The 24,009-nt window shown below is 39.0% G+C and overlaps 1 protein-coding gene across 1 annotated transcript in view; it reads left to right on the top strand.

The window, feature by feature from the left end:
- Window positions 1-24,009, top strand: part of RAB8A (RAB8A, member RAS oncogene family) — a 173,888-nt gene that overhangs the window by 62,596 nt on the left and 87,283 nt on the right. The window contains exon 2 of the mRNA XM_053702980.1: window positions 7,452-7,512. Within this exon, the coding sequence (XP_053558955.1) occupies window positions 7,452-7,512 (61 nt within the window). The remainder of the gene's footprint in view (window positions 1-7,451; window positions 7,513-24,009) is intronic.

Here is a 24,009-nt window from a genome sequence, read left to right on the forward strand (position 1 = left end):
TATTTTCTTGGCACACTTTGGGCCCCTTAGAGCTAATTGAGCATTTTTTAAATGCCACAGCCTACCTGAGTATTGTTGCTGACCATGTCTATCCCTTTATGACAACAGTTTACCCATCTTCTAATGGCTACTTCCAGCAGGATAATGCACCATGTCACGAAGCTCAAATCATCTAAAACTGGTTTCTTGAACATGACAATGAGTTCACTGTACTCCAGTGGCCTCCACAGTCACCAGATCTCAATCCAATATAGCATTTTTGGGATGTGGTGGAACAGGAGATTCACATCATGAATGTGGAGCCAACAAATCTGCATGATGTTATCATGTCAATATGGACCAAAAGCTCTGAGGAATGTTTCCAAAACTTTGTTGAATCTATGCCACAAAGAATTTAAGGCAGTTCTGAAGGCAAAATGGAAGGGGTCCAAGTTGGTACTAGCAAGGTGTACCTAATAAAGTGGCCTGTGAGTGTACTTTGACAAATAGCTTATAAAATGTTTCTGTCACAGATACCATGCTGCCAAGGCTACCCCCATCCCCCTTGCCTTAGAGCTCCGCTCTCTTGAGGATTAGTAGCCCCTAGGGAGGACCAGAGTTGGGGTTATCGCCGGAAGGGAGCTTTCTTGGGAACCGGGGGTTTTAGACACCCCCACCTCCATATTTTTACCAGGCTGTAACTCCTGTCCCCAGTAACGGATCATGCCGCTTTTTGGACTGTGGCATATACATAGCGCCAATTAACTAATATATCCTTGGTCACTATATAAGGATATATTAGTTAATTGGTGCTATGTATATGCCCTTACTATAATCTACTATGGTCAATTGTGTTTTACTTCATACTGTGTTTATATGCTTTCCAATAGAGGTAGCTATTTGAGCCCTAGGAATAGTTATAGTAGCCACGTATTATTATAAAGGTTTCTTGACATGCTGAATAGAGATTTAGCATATTTAACATTTCTTTATGTTTTTATGTTTACATGTATTTTCTGGGTAATAGTAGAGATAGTATCCAATTTGTTAACTATGTGTCCAGCAGGCGATTAGTTGCTAAGTTACACATATCCAAAGCGTCCATTAGTGACGCTTGCACTGGGTAATTACCGCTACACATAATTTGGTAAACGGATGTTTTATAAGTCACAGTAGTGGATATTATATGATCACTTTAAAAAAAACACACATATGTTGTCAATTGTGGTATAGATTCTACTGCTTAGGTGCATCTAGAAATTCTTGAAATTCTTAGTGTTTGGTTGCTAGGCTACATGCAATGCTTATTAGTGATGTATGCTAAGTACTTGCTAACACCTGGTTTTGCACACGAGGTAATTAACGCTTATTGGAAACACATGTAAGGTGAACAGGGTATTTAAGGGAGGTTGTTGAGCATTTCATTGTTGTTGTTTGAGTCTGAGGACGGGGGTAAAACCCCGAAACGTCACTCTGTTGGAATAAAGTTTTTTGCCACTTCAAGGCGGTGATTGTTAGAGGTCTATGAAATATGTTTTTGAGCACTCCGGTCAAAAGGATTGTATCGTGAGTGCTAAACTGCTGTGTACTGGATATATATATATATTTTTTTTTTTTCTATCCCATAAAGAATTTTCAACAGAAAATAATGCTTTTAAAATTGATGAATTCATACTGTGTGGCTTTTATACAAACACAGAGTGCCTTTTGTGAGAACATTCATATAACATACTCTTTTTTTTTATTGTGTTTTATTTTAACTTCACTATTTAGAGAGCTTTGGTGACTTTAGAAGTGCACTGTCAGCAGGAAGTGCAAAGTTCTGTGAAACTGCAACGTGTTAAATGAACTGCAAGCATCCACTCGCCCATACAGACAATGACTGATATCCATTTATACATGTGTTGTGTGCTCTTAAAACATTCCCTGCCAGGCCAGAGGGACCTCCACCCTGTCCGTGTTTTTTTTTTTTTTTTTATTCTAGCAGGGACAAAGTTCAGCAGAATCAAAATTAGAGAAAGCCTTGCTCATAAAGAATTATTTGTTTGTTTTAATACCATGATAAGACATAATTTTAGATCTGTAGAAAGATAGGGGAAAAAGCTCTTCTTTTTTACACTAGGGGGGAAAAATAGCAAGCCTGCAAGGGACATGAAACCAGATACAACATACATTTTAAAACAACTTTCCATTTTACTTCCTATTGAAGGAGCAACAATACACTTCTTGGAGCTAGATAAACACATTGGTAAGACAATGATGAGACATGTGTAGCCACCAATCAGCAAGCTAACTCCCAGATCCTGAGCCTACCTAGGTATCTTTTTCAGTAAAGGATACCATGAGATCTAAGCAAATTAGATAATAGAAGTAAATTGGAAAGTTGTTTAAAATTGTATGATCTATCTGAACCGTGAAATAAAAATTGGCTTTCATATCCCTTTAAAGGAGGGAGGCGGGTGGGTGGGGCATCAGGGGAGGGAGCGGAGGTTTCCATATGTGACAGAAAAAATATTTGTTGGAGGAATGATGGGTTCCCTACACTACGGAAAAGTGTTATGACAGGGAGGAGGGGGGCCGTCGCCCTATTGATCTTCGCTTGAAGAAGGGAAGGGAGGAGAGTAAGGGGGATCACTACACAAAACCTTTTTTTTATTATTACTAAATTAATTTAAGAACCTAATACAATTTCTATAAACTGGGTACTGGCATACAGCTGGCAGTGCTTAATATGGCTGCAACTAGTGAGAGGGGGAAGAGTTGGATAGCTGTTTGGGAGGGATAAGGCAGGAGGGAGAGTTGATGAAGGATATATATATATATATATATATATATATATATATATATATATATATATATATATATATATATATATATATATATATATATATATATAATATATATATATATATATAAAAATTTATATGCCTAAAAGGTCCTTGAAACCCACATTTTTTTTTTTTCATTCATGGTTTAGAAAGAGCCTGCAATTTTAAACAGCTTTCTAATTTACTTCTATTATCTAATTTGCTTCATTCTGTTGATATCCTTTGCTGAAAAGCATATCTAGATAGGCTCAGTAGCAATTGGTGGCTGCACATAGATGCCTCGTGTGATTGGCTCACCCATGTGCATTGCTATTTTTTCAACAAAAGATATCTAAAGAATGAAGCAAATTAGATAATAGAAGTAAATTGGAATGTTGTTTATAATTGTATTATCTATCTGAATCATAAAAGAAAAATTTAAGGTTTAATGTGTTATTAAAGGAAAAGTCTAGTCAAAATTAAACTTTCATAATTCAGATAGAGTATGCAACTTTCTAATTTACTCCAATTATCAATTTTTCTTCGTTCTCTTGGTATCTTTTATTTGAAATAGCAAAAATTGTAGATCTTTGGACCGGACCATTTTTGGTTCAGCACCTGGGTAGCACTTGCTGATTGGTGGCTGCATTTAGACACCAATCGGCAAGCGCTACCAGATCCTGAACCAAAAATGGTCCAGCTCGTAAGCTTACATTCCTGCTTTAAAAGGAGGGAAAAAAAAGATACCAAGAGAACAAAGAAAATTTAATAATAGGTGTAAATGAGAAAGTTGCTTAAAATCGCATGCTCTATCTGAAAGTTTAATTTTGACTAGACTATTCCTTTAAACCTGCAGACTGGCTGCCAATACTTCAGATGTTGGTGACCAGTGGGGAGTGAGGGAGGGATGAGACCTGTTTGAGGGGGATCAGGTAAGGATCTGGGGTCTGGAGGTGTCGGGTGGGAGGGTAATCTCTACACTACAGCTAAAATTAACATTACAAGCTACCTTATTAACCTCATTCACAGACGAGAATATTAGAAGTGTGGTGCACAGTTGCAATTAGCTGCCTTCTTATTAACAAAAAACAATGACAAAACCAAGTATTACTGCTATTTCTAAACAAAGGTGATCCCAGAAAATCTTTTACAGCAATTTGTCTTATGACTGCACAAAGAGTTTATGAGCATTATAGCTGTACAAACTGCCGCCCCACATTTGTTATTTATTTGGTAGAATGTACCTTGTGTGAGAAACAATACATGGGTTGCTCTACCAGAGAAGCACACACTCATATTAGAGAGCATCTTAACAATATAGAGAAAGGGATAGCATGCTCTGACCTAGCCAGGCATTTTAAAACACATCATAGACAAAATATCTATGATCAGCGAATGTCTACGAATTCCTCTAAAGGGAGGAGACAGAAGTAGGAAACTTCTATTTAGGTAAGCCTTCTGGATCTTCCAGCTAAAAACTAGTTGATGGAGATGTTATCACTTTCTGGCAGAAACATTAGGTCACAGTGATTCACAATTGAAACCCCTAAAATCTGTTAGGTCATTGAAATTTGATGTTAATTCAGTAGGAAAAATATTAATTGGTATATGTCAACTTTGTTTAGTATTTTTCCTTAAAAAAAAAAAAAAATTTACTAATGATTATGTCAATATATGCATTTATACCACCCTATCTGTTGTACGCACCTGTAGTTTTGTTTTATATATTGCGTCGGATATTAATTATAATGCATCAGACAGAGGTTTGCATATATTGTACTATTATTATTTGTATAATAAGTACCAAAAGTGTGAGCTTCAAAAGTTGAGAGATTGTTTCTTTACTGTGAGTCCCCCTGAAGTGTTTTTATTTTTGCCTGCATGTATATGAATATACCTCTTCCCAAGTGAGTCACTATGTACATATATATCCTTTTAGAATGGAATTAATAATGTGTGTATTTAGTCTCCCTATGGGAAAAAGGGGAAACCAGACGTGGACTCCTTGCTCAGTGTGCTTAGAGGAATATGGCTACACCTCACTGACGAGGCCCAATGAAGGCCGAAACGATCGTCTGGGGTTGCTGTGTTCCTTGTTCAGAGAGAAATTGCCTGGTATTTCGGCGCTGGATTGCTCATAATAGGCGGGATCAGACTGATATACTACAGGAAAGTTCTCTGTGAAAAGCATTACTGGGCTAAAAGAAGCTGCACCCAGGTGGTAAATCACCATAGAACAGGCTAACAATGGTATTGAGCTAGTTGTTCATTCCTGTGAGTGTGCTTCTGTGTGTGTGTGTGTGTGTACTCCAGCATTCATTGACTGTTAAGCGGGTTTTTGGCTACTTAAGTGCTGACAGCTGCGCTTTTCAGTATGTCTATGATTAAGGCAATCTCTGCCGAAATGCGTAAGACGCATTCATGCTGAAATCATGACGATTTTATACCTGTTTTATTCTCCATAATAAATTTCACCTTAAAGGGACATGAAACCCATTTTTTTTCTTTCATGATTTAGAAAGAGCATGCAATTTTAAACAAATTTCTAATTTACTTCTATTATTTATTTTCATTCTCTTGATATCATTTGCTGAAAAGCATATCTAGATAGGCTTAGTAGCTGCTGATTGGTAGCTGCACATAGATTCCTCGTGCGATTGGCTCACCGATGTGCATTGCTATTTCTTCAGCAAAGGATATCTAAAGAATGAAGCAAATTAGATAATAGAAGTAAAGTGGAATGTTGATTAAAATTGTAATCTCAATCTAAATCATGGTTATTTGTGGTTTATATGCACAAGCAGTATGTAAATAATTTCAGTGAGTACCCAAAGTTAATGAAAACGTTTTAACGTTTCTTTTAACTATGATTGCATTTGGCGGTGAAACAGTGGCATGAAAGATACCAACTTGATATATATATATAATTATTGCAGAGAGAAAATATGTGAACACGGAATCTTACTGGGATCTAGCTGGTGATTGGCGGCTGCACATACATTCCTCTTGTCATTGGCTCACCCAATGTGTTCAGCTAGTTTCAGCTAGTGCATTACAGTTGCTTCAATTGAGGATACCAAGAGAATTGAGCAAACGTGATAATAGAAGTAAATCTGAAGTTTATGTACTTTTTAAGGTCTATTTCTCAACGTTGTCTGTTTATTTTATAAAAATGTTTTGCTGGGAAGAAGAGGTGTGTTATTTCTACAGACACAAATTCACAGTTTTGAGAACTACAAAACAAACCAAGAATATGCAATATCTTCTAGAAAGAAAAAGTGCCCAAAATATTCTTTCAGAAACCTCAGGGAGAACATGACATTGAAATAATGAATGCATTATTGGAATTAATATACCAAAAAAACCTTAAACTTTACAGCCATGAATATACAGCCTCATGATACATACTTTGATAAATAACCTTTGAAATATAATGTATCTTAAAAAAGAAAAAAACACAATCGGCTTGTATCTCATGCTGTTGCTGGATGCCAGCATGTGAGGCTATCCAGCAACAGCACAATAAACACATATGACTGGTACTGTACATAACCAGGTACAAAAAAGGAAAGACTGGAGCTCCAATAAAAAATTATAAATCTTCTTCTTTATACAAAACTATATTAAAAATACACACAGGAAATGAGGTTCGTTGAGTTTTGCTCGTTTCTACTGTGTGCCCTAAGGAGACTTTTCAGTATAATCCTGTTATCAAATGACTATTCTTTTCAACAAAGGAAACCAAAAGAACCAATAGGTAGGGTCAAGAGCAGCAATGCACTACTGGGAGCTAGCTGGTGTTTGGCAGCTACACACATGTCTATTGTCTGGCTTACCAGACATGATCAGTTAGCTCCCGGTATTGCATTACTGCTCTGAAGCCGACTTTAGCTATGTGTTTAACATCATTGTAGGGGGTAAACACAAAGGGCCTGATGATCTAAAGCTCTCTGACGAGATGATCTATAAAGTCTTGTCCGTACTGTGAGGTCCCTCAAACAATTTTATAAAAAACAAATTTTACCCTGTGAGCTTTATATCTTGCTATTCAGGGTTCTGGATGTGAATGGGGAGAAACATACATTATAATATAACTAGTCTTAAAGCCTGTTACACGGGCCAAAATCACCTCTCCCTCCCCTCTGATCCCGCCTCCCTTATCCCCCCTCCCTGACGCTCTGCAACTTTTTTTTTTCTGCAGTGTAGAGCTCCCACCCCCTCCAGCAATGATCTGCCTCCCTCCCACGCCACCAACTTAGCAGCATAGCGGTCCCACCTGCTTTCGCCCACCCTCCTAACCCTCCCACGTAAGGCCTTGCGGTCTTTCTTGCGCAGACACGCGCCACTACTGAGCCTCTCCTACCGATTGCCGGACCCTGCTTCTTACAGCCAGGTATGTTTGTCTCACGCTGCAGTCTCTACTGCGCATGACTGCAGGGCGGACAAACATACCTGGCGAGTTCTTGATCATTGGGCCCATAGTTTTGTGCAATAATAATATGCTCTACACCATTTTTTAGTTTAAAAATAACCACATTAAAGGAGAATAAAAATGTAAACACATTTCCCCCCCAACAGTTTTGACTTCTTTTTTGTTGTTGTTTGACTTCAGATTTACAACACCACTATTCTGTGTATATATAATTTTTATTTTTCTCTCTCCAGGTATTGACTTCAAAATTAGAACTATAGAATTAGATGGCAAAAGAATTAAACTACAAATATGGTAAGTTACCAATTGAAGTCATTTGGAGCAATTCATGTTTTCTTATGTAACTCAACCTAATGCTTAACAAGATTTAAATTATATTACGGAGACAATACTATGATTGTTTTTAGAGGATAAACTCTGTTATAAACATGTTTAACATGAAATCATTTTTGGGGGATTAATTCATTAGTAGATGGCATTAAAGGGACATTGTACTAAAATAAATACCATTGTCCGTATGAAACAGCAGCATTTAAAACATTTTTTTTTTTGTTTGTGTGAAAAAATGTAGAGAGTTAATTGTTAATATGTAATCTAATACAGCAGCATTGTTTGTATAATTCCTACTGATGCTTAATGTACTTAAAGTGAATGTAAATTTTGATGCTAAAGAGCCCGGTTTTTAAAAATTAGATTAAAAACAGGGGCACTTTAATTCATCAAAATTTACATTTGTGAAAAAAAACTTACCTTTTAATCTTGACAGCAGCTCCAGCTTCCTCCACCCGTCGCAAGCCATTTTTGATGTCAGAAATGATGGATAGGTCATCCTCCAATCGGTGTCTGATTCAATGCCGTGATTGGAGGAAGCCTGATTCCTCATTTTAGACCCAGGAAGAGGCTTTGCGACGGGTGGAGGAAACTGGAGCGGCTGTCAAGATTAAAAGGTAAGTTTTTTTTCACAACAGGAGTGAAATGTAAATTTTGATGAATTAAAGTGCCCCTGTTTTTAATCGAATTTTTAAAAACCGGGCACTTTAGCATCAAAATTTACGTTCACTTTAATAAGCCAATGAATATTAGCAGGAAGTACATAACTGATACTGCTGAATTAATTTAAATTCACAGAGATTTGGCTTCACATTTCTTCAGACAAAATACATTTTTAGCATATTTAAATGCTGTTTTTCCCCTTTAAATGACTGTTAGAAATGTTTGTAAACGACGTCCCTTTAGCTTAATTTACAATTGTGAACCTCTTCTTCTAACACCTTCTCTACTTAGCGTATGTAGTGCTTCCAGGGTTGTATGCATATGGGTCTTACCAACCGAGGCAAAACCACTTTATTCCTTCATGCCTTTGGCTGTAGGTTTGCCTCCTTGTGACGGGCGATGTACATGGTATGTCTCCGTCGTCAAGGGGTTTATAAGCATTATAACGGTTTAGTTTGCAGGTCTAATTTCTGAGCTTGAGCACAAGTAAGTCAGCTGCAGTGACTGAGCAAATTATCAGGAAAAGGAAATACTTCAAGGGACAGTAAACAAACGTTTTCAGCTGAAAACCTTGCAGTGTACACGTCAGATTGCCAGTATGCTGCTGAAAAGTAAATCTAAAATGTGCTGTAGCACCTTTATTGGTTGTATGTTTACATATTTTCAAGTAGTAGACCAAGCAAAAGCACAATGTGGGAGAGAAATCAATAACAAAAATGGTCCTCAGCTCCAAAGGTCAATATCTATTCAATTAGACAGTCCACCGGTATAGGGGGAATAAACCTCATACATATTTCACTCTGTTGCAGTTAATACACATACATGATGGTCCATGGGTGTCTCACCACCAAATCTAGAGTCCGTATAACTTACTGGTATATCTCGTAGCAGAGGTTGAGTCCACTACCGTCCGTTGGATCCTGATGTACTTTCCCGCAGAACCAGGCTGAGGTCGTGGAGCAGAATGGTAGACGCTGAGTTCCCAACAACCAGGCGTGGGGGCGTGTCACATGCACGCTAGCGGTCTATGCGTCACTAGCCGGATCCAATCCGTAATACCTGGAGGTGTGTCGCCTTTGTGTCACCACCGCATCCACCAATGAGAGATGCCAAGGAGTTCCGTGTAACTCACAGACGATAGGAAAATTAGGTAAATCCCACAACCGGGAGATCAAAGAGATAGAGGACTCTTAGGCAGGGTGCCATATCGCTCAAGCAGGCTGTAATCACTTCACCATAAAGAAACTGTGAGAGCGAACGGCAGGATAAATTTAAAACAAGTCATTTATTTTCAAAAAGTTAAAAGCTGATGGTCCAAAACAGCATAGGAAAGTTGCACGTAAGCACCTAGGGTAGGCAAGCTTACGTGTTTCGGCTGTTAAGCCGTAATCATAGCATGAGACAGCCTATTCCAGGTGATGCTTATATACACATATAATTGACATCAGTAGTTCAAAGGTTAAAACAACTCCCCTAGGTGTATTAACAGTTAGTGTGCCAGAAACCGACCTTGGTACAAATGTGATACAACATGATTATATTACATACTTGAGAAATAACTAACAATCAATGAAAGCATCAGTGTGTAGATATTTATAGAACACTTTTATATAGTGAAACACAATGTTTAAACAACCCTAGAGTGAATAAGGTAAATGTGGTGTTGGTCCCGCATAAAAAGAAATGCAATGGTATATATAAATATAGATCCCAAATGAGTGTGCACTGAATGGGTAATATGCTGGATATACAAAATGCAGTGATTCAACGCTAGAAAATATAGCCACGGTTCCATAATAATATAAATATAATAATGCACCGGATATATATACAGCATAATACCTATATGTAAACATGTATAGGCATTTAACATGTGCAAAACTATGCAAGTGTGGCTGGGATTAAATGTATATAGATGTTCTATAGTATTAGCGTGCATAAACAATAGAACTTAACCCTAGATGAACACATACATATTTTCAAGGCCACTTTTTTTTTTATTTAAATCTTCTGTAACCGGGTGGTACCACCATCAGAATGAATTGAAAGGGATGTTTGCTTGATGCTCACTGTGAAGTTTAGTACATAAACGATAACCTTTTAAAATGTCAATAGCTTGAAGAGAAGCTAGCAATGCACAAGCAAGTTCTTCTCGCATCTGTTGTTTGGTTCCCATGACCAGGTTTATTGCGACCATAGGGCTTTAAACAAGCTTGTGAACACCAGGAATTTTGCAATGGAATTTCTATGCTATTCAGTATCCTATCTTTACAAGCATCTGTGATGATGGTAGCCTCTTCAAATTCTAGTTGCTGCTGCATCTCAACAAAATTGTTATTCTATAGAGAAATAAATAGCAAAATGTCAGATTTTGTTTATGCAGGCCAAAGTCTGCCCTAGGAAGGGACTTCAGGAACATTGTCTATAACTATAGGCCTAGTGGAGTATTTATCCAATTCAATACCATAGAGCTGCAACAACTAATCTGCATAATCGATTATGAAAATAGTTGTCAACGAATCTCCTAATCGATTAATTGGTTTGCAATTAGTTGGTCTGTGCACAACACCAGCTGCTTCACTCCGCTGAGCTCCTGCACATGGTATTGTGTTTTATGGTTATGCCATTAGCCTAAAGGACGTCTACAGACATTTTACTATTCACTAATTTAGGACACTATAAGTTTCTTTTTAAGTTTACAACTACTCCTGGCTTATGTGTAACACAGAAATAAAATAGTAGTCATAATTTGTATTGTTTATATAAAATCAGGTGATTTGGGACTATGCTTTGCATGATATAGTGCTGAGCTTGTTATTTACACCTAGCCTAGATTGATGGCATTTGTTATATGAATTGATGTCACTATTACCTGTTTGCACAATTTTTAGCGGATCGCTTGCTATTGCTGATTATATGTACTCTATAGATAAATGTGTAAGGCTGTGTCCTTTTACTGATATATAGTCTTTAGCCCTTTTGCCTTTCTTTCTTTCTTTCTATTTTTAATTATTTGTAATATGTACCAAATTCAACCTCTCTAAATATATATCTGTTATTTTAAAACTGGACTAGATATTTTTCCCCCTAACCTTTGATAGATGGTTATTTACCACTGCATAGAGATATTCAAGATTTCTTTCATGTAATTAGCAAGAGTCCATGAGCTAGTGACGTATGGGATATACATTCCTACCAGGAGGGGCAAAGTTTCCCAAACCTCAAAATGCCTATAAATACACCCCTCACCACACCCACAATTCAGTTTTACAAACTTTGCCTCCGATGGAGGTGGTGAAGTAAGTTTGTGCTAGATTCTACGTTGATATGCGCTCCGCAGCAAGTTGGAGCCCGGTTTTCCTCTCAGCGTGCAGTGAATGTCAGAGGGATGTGAGGAGAGTATTGCCTATTTGAATGCAGTGATCTCCTTCTACGGGGTCTATTTCATAGGTTCTCTGTTATCGGTCGTAGAGATTCATCTCTTACCTCCCTTTTCAGATCGACGATATACTCTTATATATACCATTACCTCTGCTGATTCTCGTTTCAGTACTGGTTTGGCTTTCTACAAACATGTAGATGAGTGTCCTGGGGTAAGTAAATCTTATTTTCTGTGACACTCTAAGCTATGGTTGGGCACTTTGTTTATAAAGTTCTAAATATATGTATTCAAACATTTATTTGCCTTGACTCAGAATGTTCAACTTTCCTTATTTTTCAGACAGTCAGTTTCATATTTGGGATAATGCATTTGAATTAATCATTTTTTCTTACCTTCAAAAATTTGACTCTTTTTTTCCCTGTGGGCTGTTAGGCTCGCGGGGGCTGAAAATGCTTCATTTTATTGCGTCATTCTTGGCGCTGACTTTTTTGGCGCAAAAATTCTTTTCCGTTTCCGGCGTCATACGTGTCGCCGGATGTTGCGTCATTTTTTTGACGTTATTTTGCGCCAAAAATGTCGGCGTTCCGGATGTGGCGTCATTTTTGGCGCCAAAAGCATTTAGGCGCCAAATAATGTGGGCGTCTGATTTGGCGCTAAAAAATATGGGCGTCGCTTTTGTCTCCATTATTTTAGTCTCATTTTTCATTGCTTCTGGTTGCTAGAAGCTTGTTCTTTGGCATTTTTTCCCATTCCTGAAACTGTCATTTAAGGAATTTGATCAATTTTGCTTTATATGTTGTTTTTTCTCTTACATATTGCAAGATGTCTCACGTTGCATCTGAGTCAGAAGATACTACAGGAAAATCGCTGTCTAGTGCTGGATCTACCAAAGCTAAGTGTATCTGCTGTAAATTTTTGGTAGCTATTCCTCCGGCTGTTGTTTGTATTAATTGTCATGACAAACTTGTTAATGCAGATAATATTTCCTTTAGTAAAGTACCATTGTCTGTTGCAGTTCCTTCAACATCTAAGGTGCAGAATGTTCCTGATAACATAAGAGATTTTGTTTCTGAATCCATCAAGAAGGCTATGTCTGTTATTTCTCCTTCTAGTAAACGTAAAAAATCTTTTAAAACTTCTAACCCTACAGATGAATTTTTAAATGAACATCATCATTCTGATTCTGATGACTCTTCTGGTTCAGAGGATTCTGTCTCAGAGATTGATGCTGATAAATCTTCATATTTATTTAAAATGGAATTTATTCGTTCTTTACTTAAAGAAGTACTAATTGCTTTAGAAATAGAGGATTCTGGTCCTCTTGAAACTAATTCTAAACGTTTAGATAAGGTATTTAAATCTCCTGTGGTTATTCCAGAAGTTTTTCCTGTTCCTAATGCTATTTCTGCAGTAATTTCCAAAGAATGGGATAAATTGGGTAATTCATTTACTCCTTCTAAACGTTTTAAGCAATTATATCCTGTACCGTCTGACAGGTTAGAATTTTGGGACAAAATCCCTAAAGTTGATGGGGCTATTTCAACCCTTGCTAAACGTACTACTATTCCTACGTCAGATGGTACTTCGTTTAAAGATCCTTTAGATAGGAAAATTGAATCCTTTCTAAGAAAAGCTTATCTGTGTTCAGGTAATCTTCTTAGACCTGCTATATCATTGGCTGATGTTGCTGCAGCTTCAACTTTTTGGTTGGAAACTTTAGCGCAACAAGTAACAAATCATGATTCTCATGATATTATTATTCTTCTTCAGCATGCTAATAATTTTATTTGTGATGCCATTTTTGATATTATCAGAGTTGATGTCAGGTTTATGTCTCTAGCTATTTTAGCTAGAAGAGCTTTATGGCTTAAGACTTGGAATGCTGATATGGCTTCTAAATCAACTCTACTTTCCATTTCTTTCCAGGGTAACAAGTTATTTGGTTCTCAGTTGGATTCTATTATCTCAACTGTTACTGGTGGGAAAGGAACTTTTTTACCACAGGATAAAAAATCTAAAGGTAAAAACAGGGCTAATAATCGTTTTCGTTCCTTTCGTTTCAACAAAGAACAAAAGCCTGATCCTTCATCCTCAGGAGCAGTTTCAGTTTGGAAACCATCTCCAGTCTGGAATAAATCCAAGCCTGCTAGAAAGGCAAAGCCTGCTTCTAAGTCCACATGAAGGTGCGGCCCTCATTCCAGCTCAGCTGGTAGGGGGCAGGTTACGTTTTTTCAAAGAAATTTGGATCAATTCTGTTCACAATCTTTGGATTCAGAACATTGTTTCAGAAGGGTACAGAATTGGTTTCAAGATGAGACCTCCTGCAAAGAGATTTTTTCTTTCTCGTGTCCCAGTAAATCCAGTAAAAGCTCACACATTTCTGAATTGTGTTTCAGATCTAGAGTTGGCTGGAGTAATTATGCCAGTTCCAGTTCCGGAACAGGGGATGGGGTTTTATTCAAATCTCTTCATTGTACCAAAGAAGGAGAATTCCTTCAGACCAGTTCTGGATCTAAAAATATTGAATCGTTATGTAAGGATACCAACGTTCAAGATGGTAACTGTAAGGACTATCTTGCCTTTTGTTCAGCAAGGGAATTATATGTCCACAATAGATTTACAGGATGCATATCTGCATATTCCGATTCATCCAGATCATTATCAGTTTCTGAGATTCTCTTTTCTGGACAAGCATTACCAGTTTGTGGCTCTGCCGTTTGGCCTAGCTACAGCTCCGAGAATTTTTACAAAGGTTCTCGGTGCCCTTCTATCTGTAATCAGAGTATTTCCTTATTTGGACGATATCTTGGTACTTGCTCAGTCTTTACATTTAGCAGAATCTCATACGAATCGACTTGTGTTGTTTCTTCAAGATCATGGTTGGAGGATCAATTTACCAAAAAGTTCTTTGATTCCTCAGACAAGGGTAACCTTTCTGGGTTTCCAGATAGATTCAGTGTCCATGACTCTGTCTTTAACAGACAAGAGACGTCTAAAATTAATTGCAGCTTGTCGAAACCTTCAGTCACAATCATTCCCTTCGGTAGCCTTATGCATGGAAATTCTAGGTCTTATGACTGCTGCATCGGACGCGATCCCCTTTGCTCGTTTTCACATGCGACCTCTTCAGCTCTGTATGCTGAATCAATGGTGCAAGGATTACACAAAGATATCTCAATTAATATCTTTAAAACCGATTGTTCGACACTCTCTAACATGGTGGACAGATCACCATCGTTTAATTCAGGGGGCTTCTTTTGTGCTTCCGACCTGGACTGTAATTTCAACAGATGCAAGTCTCACAGGTTGGGGAGCTGTGTGGGGATCTCTGACGGCACAAGGAGTTTGGGAATCTCAGGAGGTGAGATTACCGATCAATATTTTGGAACTCCGTGCAATTTTCAGAGCTCTTCAGTTTTGGCCTCTTCTGAAGAGAGAATCGTTCATTTGTTTTCAGACAGACAATGTCACAACTGTGGCATACATCAATCATCAAGGAGGGACTCACAGTCCTCTGGCTATGAAAGAAGTATCTCGAATTTTGGTTTGGGCGGAATCCAGCTCCTGTCTAATCTCTGCGGTTCATATCCCAGGTATAGACAATTGGGAAGCGGATTATCTCAGTCGCCAAACGTTGCATCCGGGCGAATGGTCTCTTCACCCAGAGGTATTTCTTCAGATTGTTCAAATGTGGGAACTTCCAGAAATAGATCTGATGGCGTCTCATCTAAACAAGAAACTTCCCAGGTATCTGTCCAGATCCCGGGATCCTCAGGCGGAGGCAGTGGATGCATTATCACTTCCTTGGAAGTATCATCCTGCCTATATCTTTCCGCCTCTAGTTCTTCTTCCAAGAGTAATCTCCAAGATTCTGAAGGAATGCTCGTTTGTTCTGCTGGTAGCTCCGGCATGGCCTCACAGGTTTTGGTATGCGGATCTTGTCCGGATGGCCTCTTGCCAACCGTGGACTCTTCCGTTAAGACCAGACCTTCTGTCTCAAGGTCCTTTTTTCCATCAGGATCTGAAATCCTTAAATTTAAAGGTATGGAGATTGAACGCTTGATTCTTGGTCAAAGAGGTTTCTCTGACTCTGTGATTAATACTATGTTACAGGCTCGTAAATCTGTATCTAGAGAGATATATTATAGAGTCTGGAAGACTTATATTTCTTGGTGTCTTTCTCATCATTTTTCTTGGCATCCTTTTAGAATACCGAGAATTTTACAGTTTCTTCAGGATGGTTTAGATAAGGGTTTGTCCGCAAGTTCCTTGAAAGGACAAATCTCTGCTCTTTCTGTTCTTTTTCACAGGAAGATTGCTATTCTTCCTGATATTCATTGTTTTGTACAAGCTTTGGTTCGTATAAAACCTGTCATTAAGTCAATTTCTCCTCCTTGGAGTTTGAATTTGGTTCTGGGGGCTCTTCAAGCTCCTCCGTTTGAACCTATGCATTCATTGGACATTAAGTTACTTTCTTGGAAAGTTTTGTTCCTTTTGGCCATCTCTTCTGCCAGAAGAGTTTCTGAATTATCTGCTCTTTCTTGTGAGTCTCCTTTTCTGATTTTTCATCAGGATAAGGCGGTGTTGCGAACTTCTTTTGAATTTTTACCTAAAGTTGTGAATTCCAACAACATTAGTAGAGAAATTGTGGTTCCTTCATTATGTCCTAATCCTAAGAATTCTAAGGAGAAATCGTTGCATTCTTTGGATGTTGTTAGAGCTTTGAAATATTATGTTGAAGCTACTAAATCTTTCCGAAAGACTTCTAGTCTATTTGTTATCTTTTCCGGTTCTAGAAAAGGCCAGAAAGCTTCTGCCATTTCTTTGGCATCTTGGTTGAAATCTTTAATTCATCTTGCCTATGTTGAGTCGGGTAAAACTCCGCCTCAGAGGATTACAGCTCATTCTACTAGGTCAGTTTCTACTTCCTGGGCGTTTAGGAATGAAGCTTCGGTTGATCAGATTTGCAAAGCAGCAACTTGGTCCTCTTTGCATACTTTTACTAAATTCTACCATTTTGATGTATTTTCTTCTTCTGAAGCAGTTTTTGGTAGAAAAGTACTTCAGGCAGCGGTTTCAGTTTGAATCTTCTGCTTATGTTTTTCATTAAACTTTATTTTGGGTGTGGATTATTTTCAGCAGGAATTGGCTGTCTTTATTTTATCCCTCCCTCTCTAGTGACTCTTGTGTGGAAAGATCCACATCTTGGATAATCATTATCCCATACGTCACTAGCTCATGGACTCTTGCTAATTACATGAAAGAAAACATAATTTATGTAAGAACTTACCTGATAAATTCATTTCTTTCATATTAGCAAGAGTCCATGAGGCCCGCCCTTTTTTTGTGGTGGTTATGATTTTGTATAAAGCACAATTATTCCAATTCCTTATTTTATATGCTTTCGCACTTTTTTATCACCCCACTTCTTGGCTATTCGTTAAACTGAATTGTGGGTGTGGTGAGGGGTGTATTTATAGGCATTTTGAGGTTTGGGAAACTTTGCCCCTCCTGGTAGGAATGTATATCCCATACGTCACTAGCTCATGGACTCTTGCTAATATGAAAGAAATGAATTTATCAGGTAAGTTCTTACATAAATTATGTTATTTTTATGTTTAAATGAAGTCCAGGCTTACTTTGAGAGGCCCCTTGCATTGGTGGAGAACTAACAAAGATAAATAGCCCACCTTGGCAATATTGGCTAAACCCTATTTATGCATCTCAGACACCTCAACACCATCTGAGCGCCTCTTCTCTGCTGCAGACAAAGAGAGCCAGCCTCAGCCAGGGGCATGTGGACATGTTGTCATTTTTGCATATCAATGCAAAGTTTCTGAAAGAGTGAGTAACAGAATGTGATAAACAGTGATAGTTTACTTCCTTCTAGTTCTAACTCTTTTCAAACAGTTTGTGGTTTGGTTTTGCTTAATTATAAAAATTTGTTCTGCTGCTTAAAAAATTGGACAAACAGTTGTTTTAATGTAAAGATTTAGTCGGAAGTTTATATTTATAACACTCAGTATGTGGATTTTATTTTAAATATAGGAAAAAAATAATGTATTTTTAATCCAATTAGTCGATTAATCGAAAAAATGTTCGGCCAATTAATCGATTATGAAAATAATACAATTTTCTGAATGGTTGGATCGGATAATGAAATTGTTGGTGCTAGGTATTCTACTTGGGGGATAGTTCAGTCACATATAAAACAAGACAAACTTCTGGCAAAGTACCAGTGGGACTGCTTGATAACTTTTAAAGCTCTATTCAGGCTTAAAGGACCACTAAATACAGTAGAATTGCATAATGATCAAGTGCATAATAAAAAGACAATGCAATAGCACTTACTCTGAAATTCAATTAAGCAGTAGATTTGTTCTTTTCTGGCAAACTTATTTTTTTTCTCCCATTTTCCAGTCCCCTGTATCATGTTACAGACATTAGCTAATTGCGGACTAGTATAGTATATGTTTACACTGCAAAGTTGTTCACATGCTCAGTAGGAGCTGGTGCCTCAGAAAGTGTGTATATAAAATGTCTTAAAACTGCATGCTCTTTCTGATTCATAAGTTTTTTTTACTTTAGTGTTCCTATTAATGTGGTATTCTATTTAGTTCAGATCTCTCCAGAGGTAGGCAGAGCCACTACAACACGGAGGGTTTGATGAGTATTTCCTTCTTAATACAGGGAGAGTCCACAGCTGCATTCCTTACTTGTGGGAAATACTGAACCTGGCCACCAGGAGGAGGCAAAGAGACCCCAGCCAAAGGCTTAAATACCTCCCCCACTTCCCTCATCCCCCAGTCATTCTTTGCCTTTCCTCACAGGAGGTTGGATTCGGCAAGGTAGTACTGGCGCTTGGAAGCCTAAGGGTTAATGAGTATTGTTTTTGTAATAATTAATAAATCATAAATATTCTCAATATAAATAAGGACCTTTTAGATAGTTATATCAAGGAAAAAATGATTTCATAAAGTGATTATGAGTATTGATTAGATCAATATAAAGTACATTAATATATTCTCAGAGGACCCTTTTTAGGTTCGGTAAAGGAGACAATAAATATAAGTTGTACTGAGATAATTCAATGTAGCTATAAGCTCATGTGTATTAATCAGTTGTGTGGATCGGTATAACACTTATATGTTAAATTCTTAGGTGACTAAAGCTCCCTATCACTTGAGACTAGCTCGATATAAGCAGGTTACAAAAGTGTAGGAGAATGGGGTTAATCTCAAATGTATACAAATCTATATAACAGACTGTAAGTGATTGATAAATAACATTTATTATACAAAAAATCTACACAAACACTTATACAATATACATATACAGTTGCTTATAAAATGGAAATGGGGTAAAACTAAAATTGGACGTCCAATAGTTCAAAAAATAGAGTACTAAAATTCAGATTAGAAATCACATATAAATAACCTGCTGAGATGCAGTGTAGGCATAGAGTATGTAGATAAGAAGTTTTTAAGCGGTACCTTAAAAGTTTTTAATGCCTCTCTCTACGTCTAGAGAGAGGATATTAATGTGCCACAGTGTTGATACGAATGGATCCGGTTCTCATTAAATTGTACTTGGAATATCACGCTGTCACTGTACTGGTACTTTGCGAATTCAAAGTCTCTGAAACTTTTCCTGGGCCCAGGTAGTCTTCCGGTGTCGAGGTGTTACTGCTTCGCCTTTGTTGTGTTCCGGCGTTGCAGATCTGATCCGCCTGTTGTATGTAGCAGAGGGCGGTTTTTAGTGGTGAGCCCCTGTCTTCTTCTTGTGACGTAAGTCCTAACGTCAAGCTTTTTAGTTGTTGGCCCTTTTTGCCTGGTAGCAAGTTTTTATAGGCTGTGTCCAACTTTAGGATGGGCTGGTTTCCACTGGTTATATCCCTCTTTATGATCAATCCGGGTTGAGGGTCTGTAAATCCGTAAGGTGCACTGTATTATTTTACAGCTGCTCGTCAGTTGTTGGTATTAAGTAGAAAATTTAGCAATTCAGTTCAACATGTTTCACCCCTCACTCTGGGCTTTTTCAAGAATCAACCTCACAGGAGGTTGGCAGAGGCCACTCAAGTCAATGTCTGAAGCGATGCTAAAGTCTGTCACACTTGAAGGACCCTGTTTCTGTTCCACGGCGTAGATTCCTGTAAGATCGTTTCATTTTTACACATAAAGATTAACGCTAGAAGACATGGTCTCAGTGAGACTCCTTTATCTTATTGAATCAAGAGTTAATATTTCCTTAAAGGGACCGTCAATCCAAAAATTACTTTTACTTATTTAGATTAGTTAACAATCTTTACATCAAACTGTACCCCAATTTTGATCTAAATAAACTTTGGCAGAAAATACTTACTAGATCTCATCTGGCCGTTTTTTAAATGGCCACCTGACTCCCAAAAGCTTGCACTAGTACAGGATCCTTTCGTCCCTGCACGCTCCTTTCATTCAGTTCAGTGAGACACTGGCACCCCCTCACACTATCTATCTCCCCTCACTTCCTTTCAGCAGAACGTTCTGTCTGCACAAACACACCCACACGCTTACCAGCAGCAGGAGCTGTCTTTCGCTGTAATCACTGTGCAGAGTAAAAGTCGTTCTGCATCTAATCCTTACACATTACCTTACATAAGCCGTATAAGCCAATAACACAAGGCTCTCTACTCCTCGCACTCACAGCCAGAGTGAAGGCTGCTTTGCACCACACTTTATGCCACCAACAAATAACGGCACATCCTATAAAATAGCCGTTGAGACCCATACACTGTAGGCGGTATTTACCCACCCTTACACTGCGATGTCGGCTTCAAAGGGAGACATCAAGCTCAAAGGTTGAATCTGTGATAAAAACACATGCCAGTGTCTCATTGAACTGAATGAAAGGAGCGCGCAGGGATGAAAGGATCCTGTACTAGTGCAACCTTTTGGGAGACGTCAGAGGAGGAGGAGTCAGGTGGCAATTTCCAAACGGCCAGATGAGATCTAGTAAGTGTATTTTCTGCCAAAGTTTATTTAGATGAAAATTGGGCTAGAGTTTGATGTATAGATCGTTAATTAACTAATCTAAATAAGTAACAGTAATTTTTGGGTTGACTGTCCCTTTAAGGTGATCATTGAACAGTGGGGATTTTAATTATATTTATTTATGTGATTTATGCTGCTTCTATGTGTGAGATTTTTTGGGCTCATAGGCTGATATGGAACGTACAGGTTACTCCTTTTACTTTGAGAGCTGCGCAGTTTTATTAAACTTGGCGTGCTTTTCCTTTGGCAGGGGCGGTCCTGCATTGCGGTCACGGTTTCCATTTCCTATTCCTGACGGAGTGAATACGGAGAGGAGCGAGTTTATCTAAGCGGAGCTATCAAAGGGTTTTTGAAAGCCGTTTTCACTCCTGGATTAAGGCCAAGCAGAGCAGAGGCCTGCCGAAACTGGATTGGAAACTGGATTGGCAGGTGGGGCCAGTCCCAGGTCCTATATTGGATTGCGTTGCGGACAGTCTGTCGCTCTTTCATTCTCTTGTTTCAGGGACGTACCGGATCATGGGTCTTTGAGGTCATAGCTAGGTTTCAAACCTCGGCCTTCCAGAGCAGTTCCTTCTTTTGATCCTGTTTTCAGACAGAGAGAGGGATGCCTTCCCAGACGGGGTTTTTTTTTTTTTTTTTTAATCCTTATCCCGGTGTCCATCATGGAGTGAGCTTTGAGATATCATTCTAACCACTCTTTTCATGGTCCCATAGAGGTCCTAAAGTTTTTCATGTCTCCTCGTTCCTGAGGGAGACTATAAGGTCCACTCTACCTTTTGGTACGGATAGGGGAGTGCAGGTCCTCTGTTGAGGAAGGGTATCATACCTTTTTCTCTTTCCTCCTCAGGGAACATTCCTGTTCCTAGGGTTGTCTTTTCTGGACCGGCATTTTCAAAAAAGTACATTGCTTCTCGGTCTCGGAGCCTTTTAGGATTCAAGGGATTCTTTGGCAGTGCCAGAATCCAGGTCTAGCGGTAAATTCCCTATCTAGACGATTCTGATCAATTGCCATCGTCTGTCTGATGAAAGAACGTTAAGGATTTCGTCTTACTCGATCCTGAGAGTTGGAAGAAATCTAGACCAGAGTTCTCTGGTGTTGAGCACCAGGGTGGAATTCCTGAATGCTATTTTTAGTCTGCATAGACATGATGATTTTTCCTCAGTTTTGTGAAGTTGTGAGTTGGCTTCATCAGGTCGTGCCCTCCAGTCCTCCTTCAGGCCATCGCTGGCTCTGCGTTTTTGGTGGTAAGGATAGTCATGTGGCCCTTCTTGGACCTCGTTCCTTTTGCCAGGTCTCATTTCAGCAGAGACTCTGTGTATGTTGAGGAAGTGGAGTGGCGCTATTTTCGAATTTTTCTTTAACAGATTTTCTATTCACTCTCTAGTGTCTTTGTCCAGATCTCTTGTCCTGAGGGACATTTTTCTTAATTTACCCGGGGCAATTTTGTCTTCGGGCCGAAACCCGTCAGGATGAAAGGGCATGGGATTCGTGGTTTTAGGTTTTCCCTCTCGATTACTTTTGGATCTTCAGGCATTTGTTTTTTTTGCTCCGAGTGTTTTGATTACTGGGTTAGTCCCAGTTTATAGATCAAGACTGTTTCACCCTCGGTGGCTCAGAACTCCATCTGAGGGGAACGAGAGGCTCCCTAGCGATGAGGGTAGTTTCTCGTGTTTGGTAGTGAGCGGAGGCCCACTACTTCTCACTATCAGCGATCCACTCTCCGGGGGTGGTTATCCGGTTCTGATGTTCTTTAGAGACATTCCTTTTATCTGGGGATAAGGTCTTCATCCGAGGGGTCCGGATATTTTTGCTCTGGAAGGGGACACGGATGAAGATCTTAGGACGTCCCATTTCAATATCTAGTTACCCACAGAAGGGTTGTGGATTGAAATCCTCAAGCGGAGCTAATGGAGGCATTAGCGGTGCCTTGGAGGTTCTATGCGAGAATTCCTGTTTCTGCCTTATCACTCCTTGCTCGAGTGGTGGCTCAAACCTTGCAGGAACAGTCGTCAGTGTTTCTGCTTGCTACGTTGAGACCGCAAGGATCGTGGTTTTTTTTTTTTTAGTGGGGATGTTGTTTTCCCCTCCATGAGGGTAACCTTGTTGCAGGGATCTGCTGACACAGGGCCCTTTTTGCTTTATCAGATTTGAATTCTCTGAGGCAGACTGCGTTGAGATTACACTTGGTCTTGGCCAGGATAGGGTTTCGGAGAGATTAGAGTCCTCTCCTTCAAGTGCGTAGGCTGGTTCCTCGTCATATATCTTACGGTGTAGGGGACCTCCTTCTGTGAAAGTGTGGTTCACCATGGCACTCTATCAAGTTGTCCAGGGATAGTCTGGCACTGGGCCTCTTGGCTAGTTTCCTTGTTGTGACAGTTTTGGCCCTGTCGGTTGCTATACAGGGGCTAGCTGAGCTTCCGGATGTACAGTTTTGCTTAAGGCTCTGACTGCGGTCAGGCCGAGGTGTCGATCTGATGCTCCCCTTTGGAGCTTAGATCTTGTTTTTCAGTTTTTGCATCGGGCCATTTTTGAGCTTATGCATGAGGTTGATATTAGTTATCATCTTGGAAGATCCCTTCCATCTAATTATTGCTTCTGCATGCAGAAGTCTCTGGGATAGCGTTCTTGCAATGTGACCTTTCATTATCTGGTGTTGCTTGATAATAGGGCTGTTCTTCGACCCTAGTGGGGAATTTCTCCTCAGGTCATGTCATTTCGCAACTTCTATTGAGAGATTGTGGTTCCTTTATCGGATCCTATTCTTTCGTCTTGAACTTTAACATAAAAATACACACAGATGATATATAAAATTACTGAGTTTTTGTTGTAAAGGGAGAATCTGCTAGAAAATGTCTTTTGTAAGAGAAATATACTTTGGAATCGCAATCCATAGTTGATTTTGCATAAATCTGGAGGATTATGTAGCACCACCAAAGTAATTTTACAGACTACCCAATGAAAATATATATACATTTCTCCAACATAGGTGTGTCCGGTCCACGGCGTCATCCTTACTTGTGGGATATTCTCTTCCCCAACAGGAAATGGCAAAGAGCCCAGCAAAGCTGGTCACATGATCCCTCCTAGGCTCCGCCTTCCCCAGTCATTCTCTTTGCCGTTGTACAGGCAACATCTCCACGGAGATGGCTTAGAGTTTTTTAGTGTTTAACTGTAGTTTTTATTATTCAATCAAGAGTTTGTTATTTTAAAATAGTGCTGGTATGTACTATTTACTCTGAAACAGAAAAGAGATGAAGATTTCTGTTTGTAAGAGGAAAATGATTTTAGCAACCGTTACTAAAATCGATGGCTGTTTCCACACAGGACTGTTGAGAGGAATTAACTTCAGTTGGGGGAACAGTGAGCAGACTTTTGCTGCTTGAGGT

This window comes from Bombina bombina, chromosome 2 (genome assembly GCF_027579735.1).
Source record: "Bombina bombina isolate aBomBom1 chromosome 2, aBomBom1.pri, whole genome shotgun sequence".
Classification (NCBI taxonomy): Eukaryota; Metazoa; Chordata; class Amphibia; order Anura; family Bombinatoridae; genus Bombina; species Bombina bombina.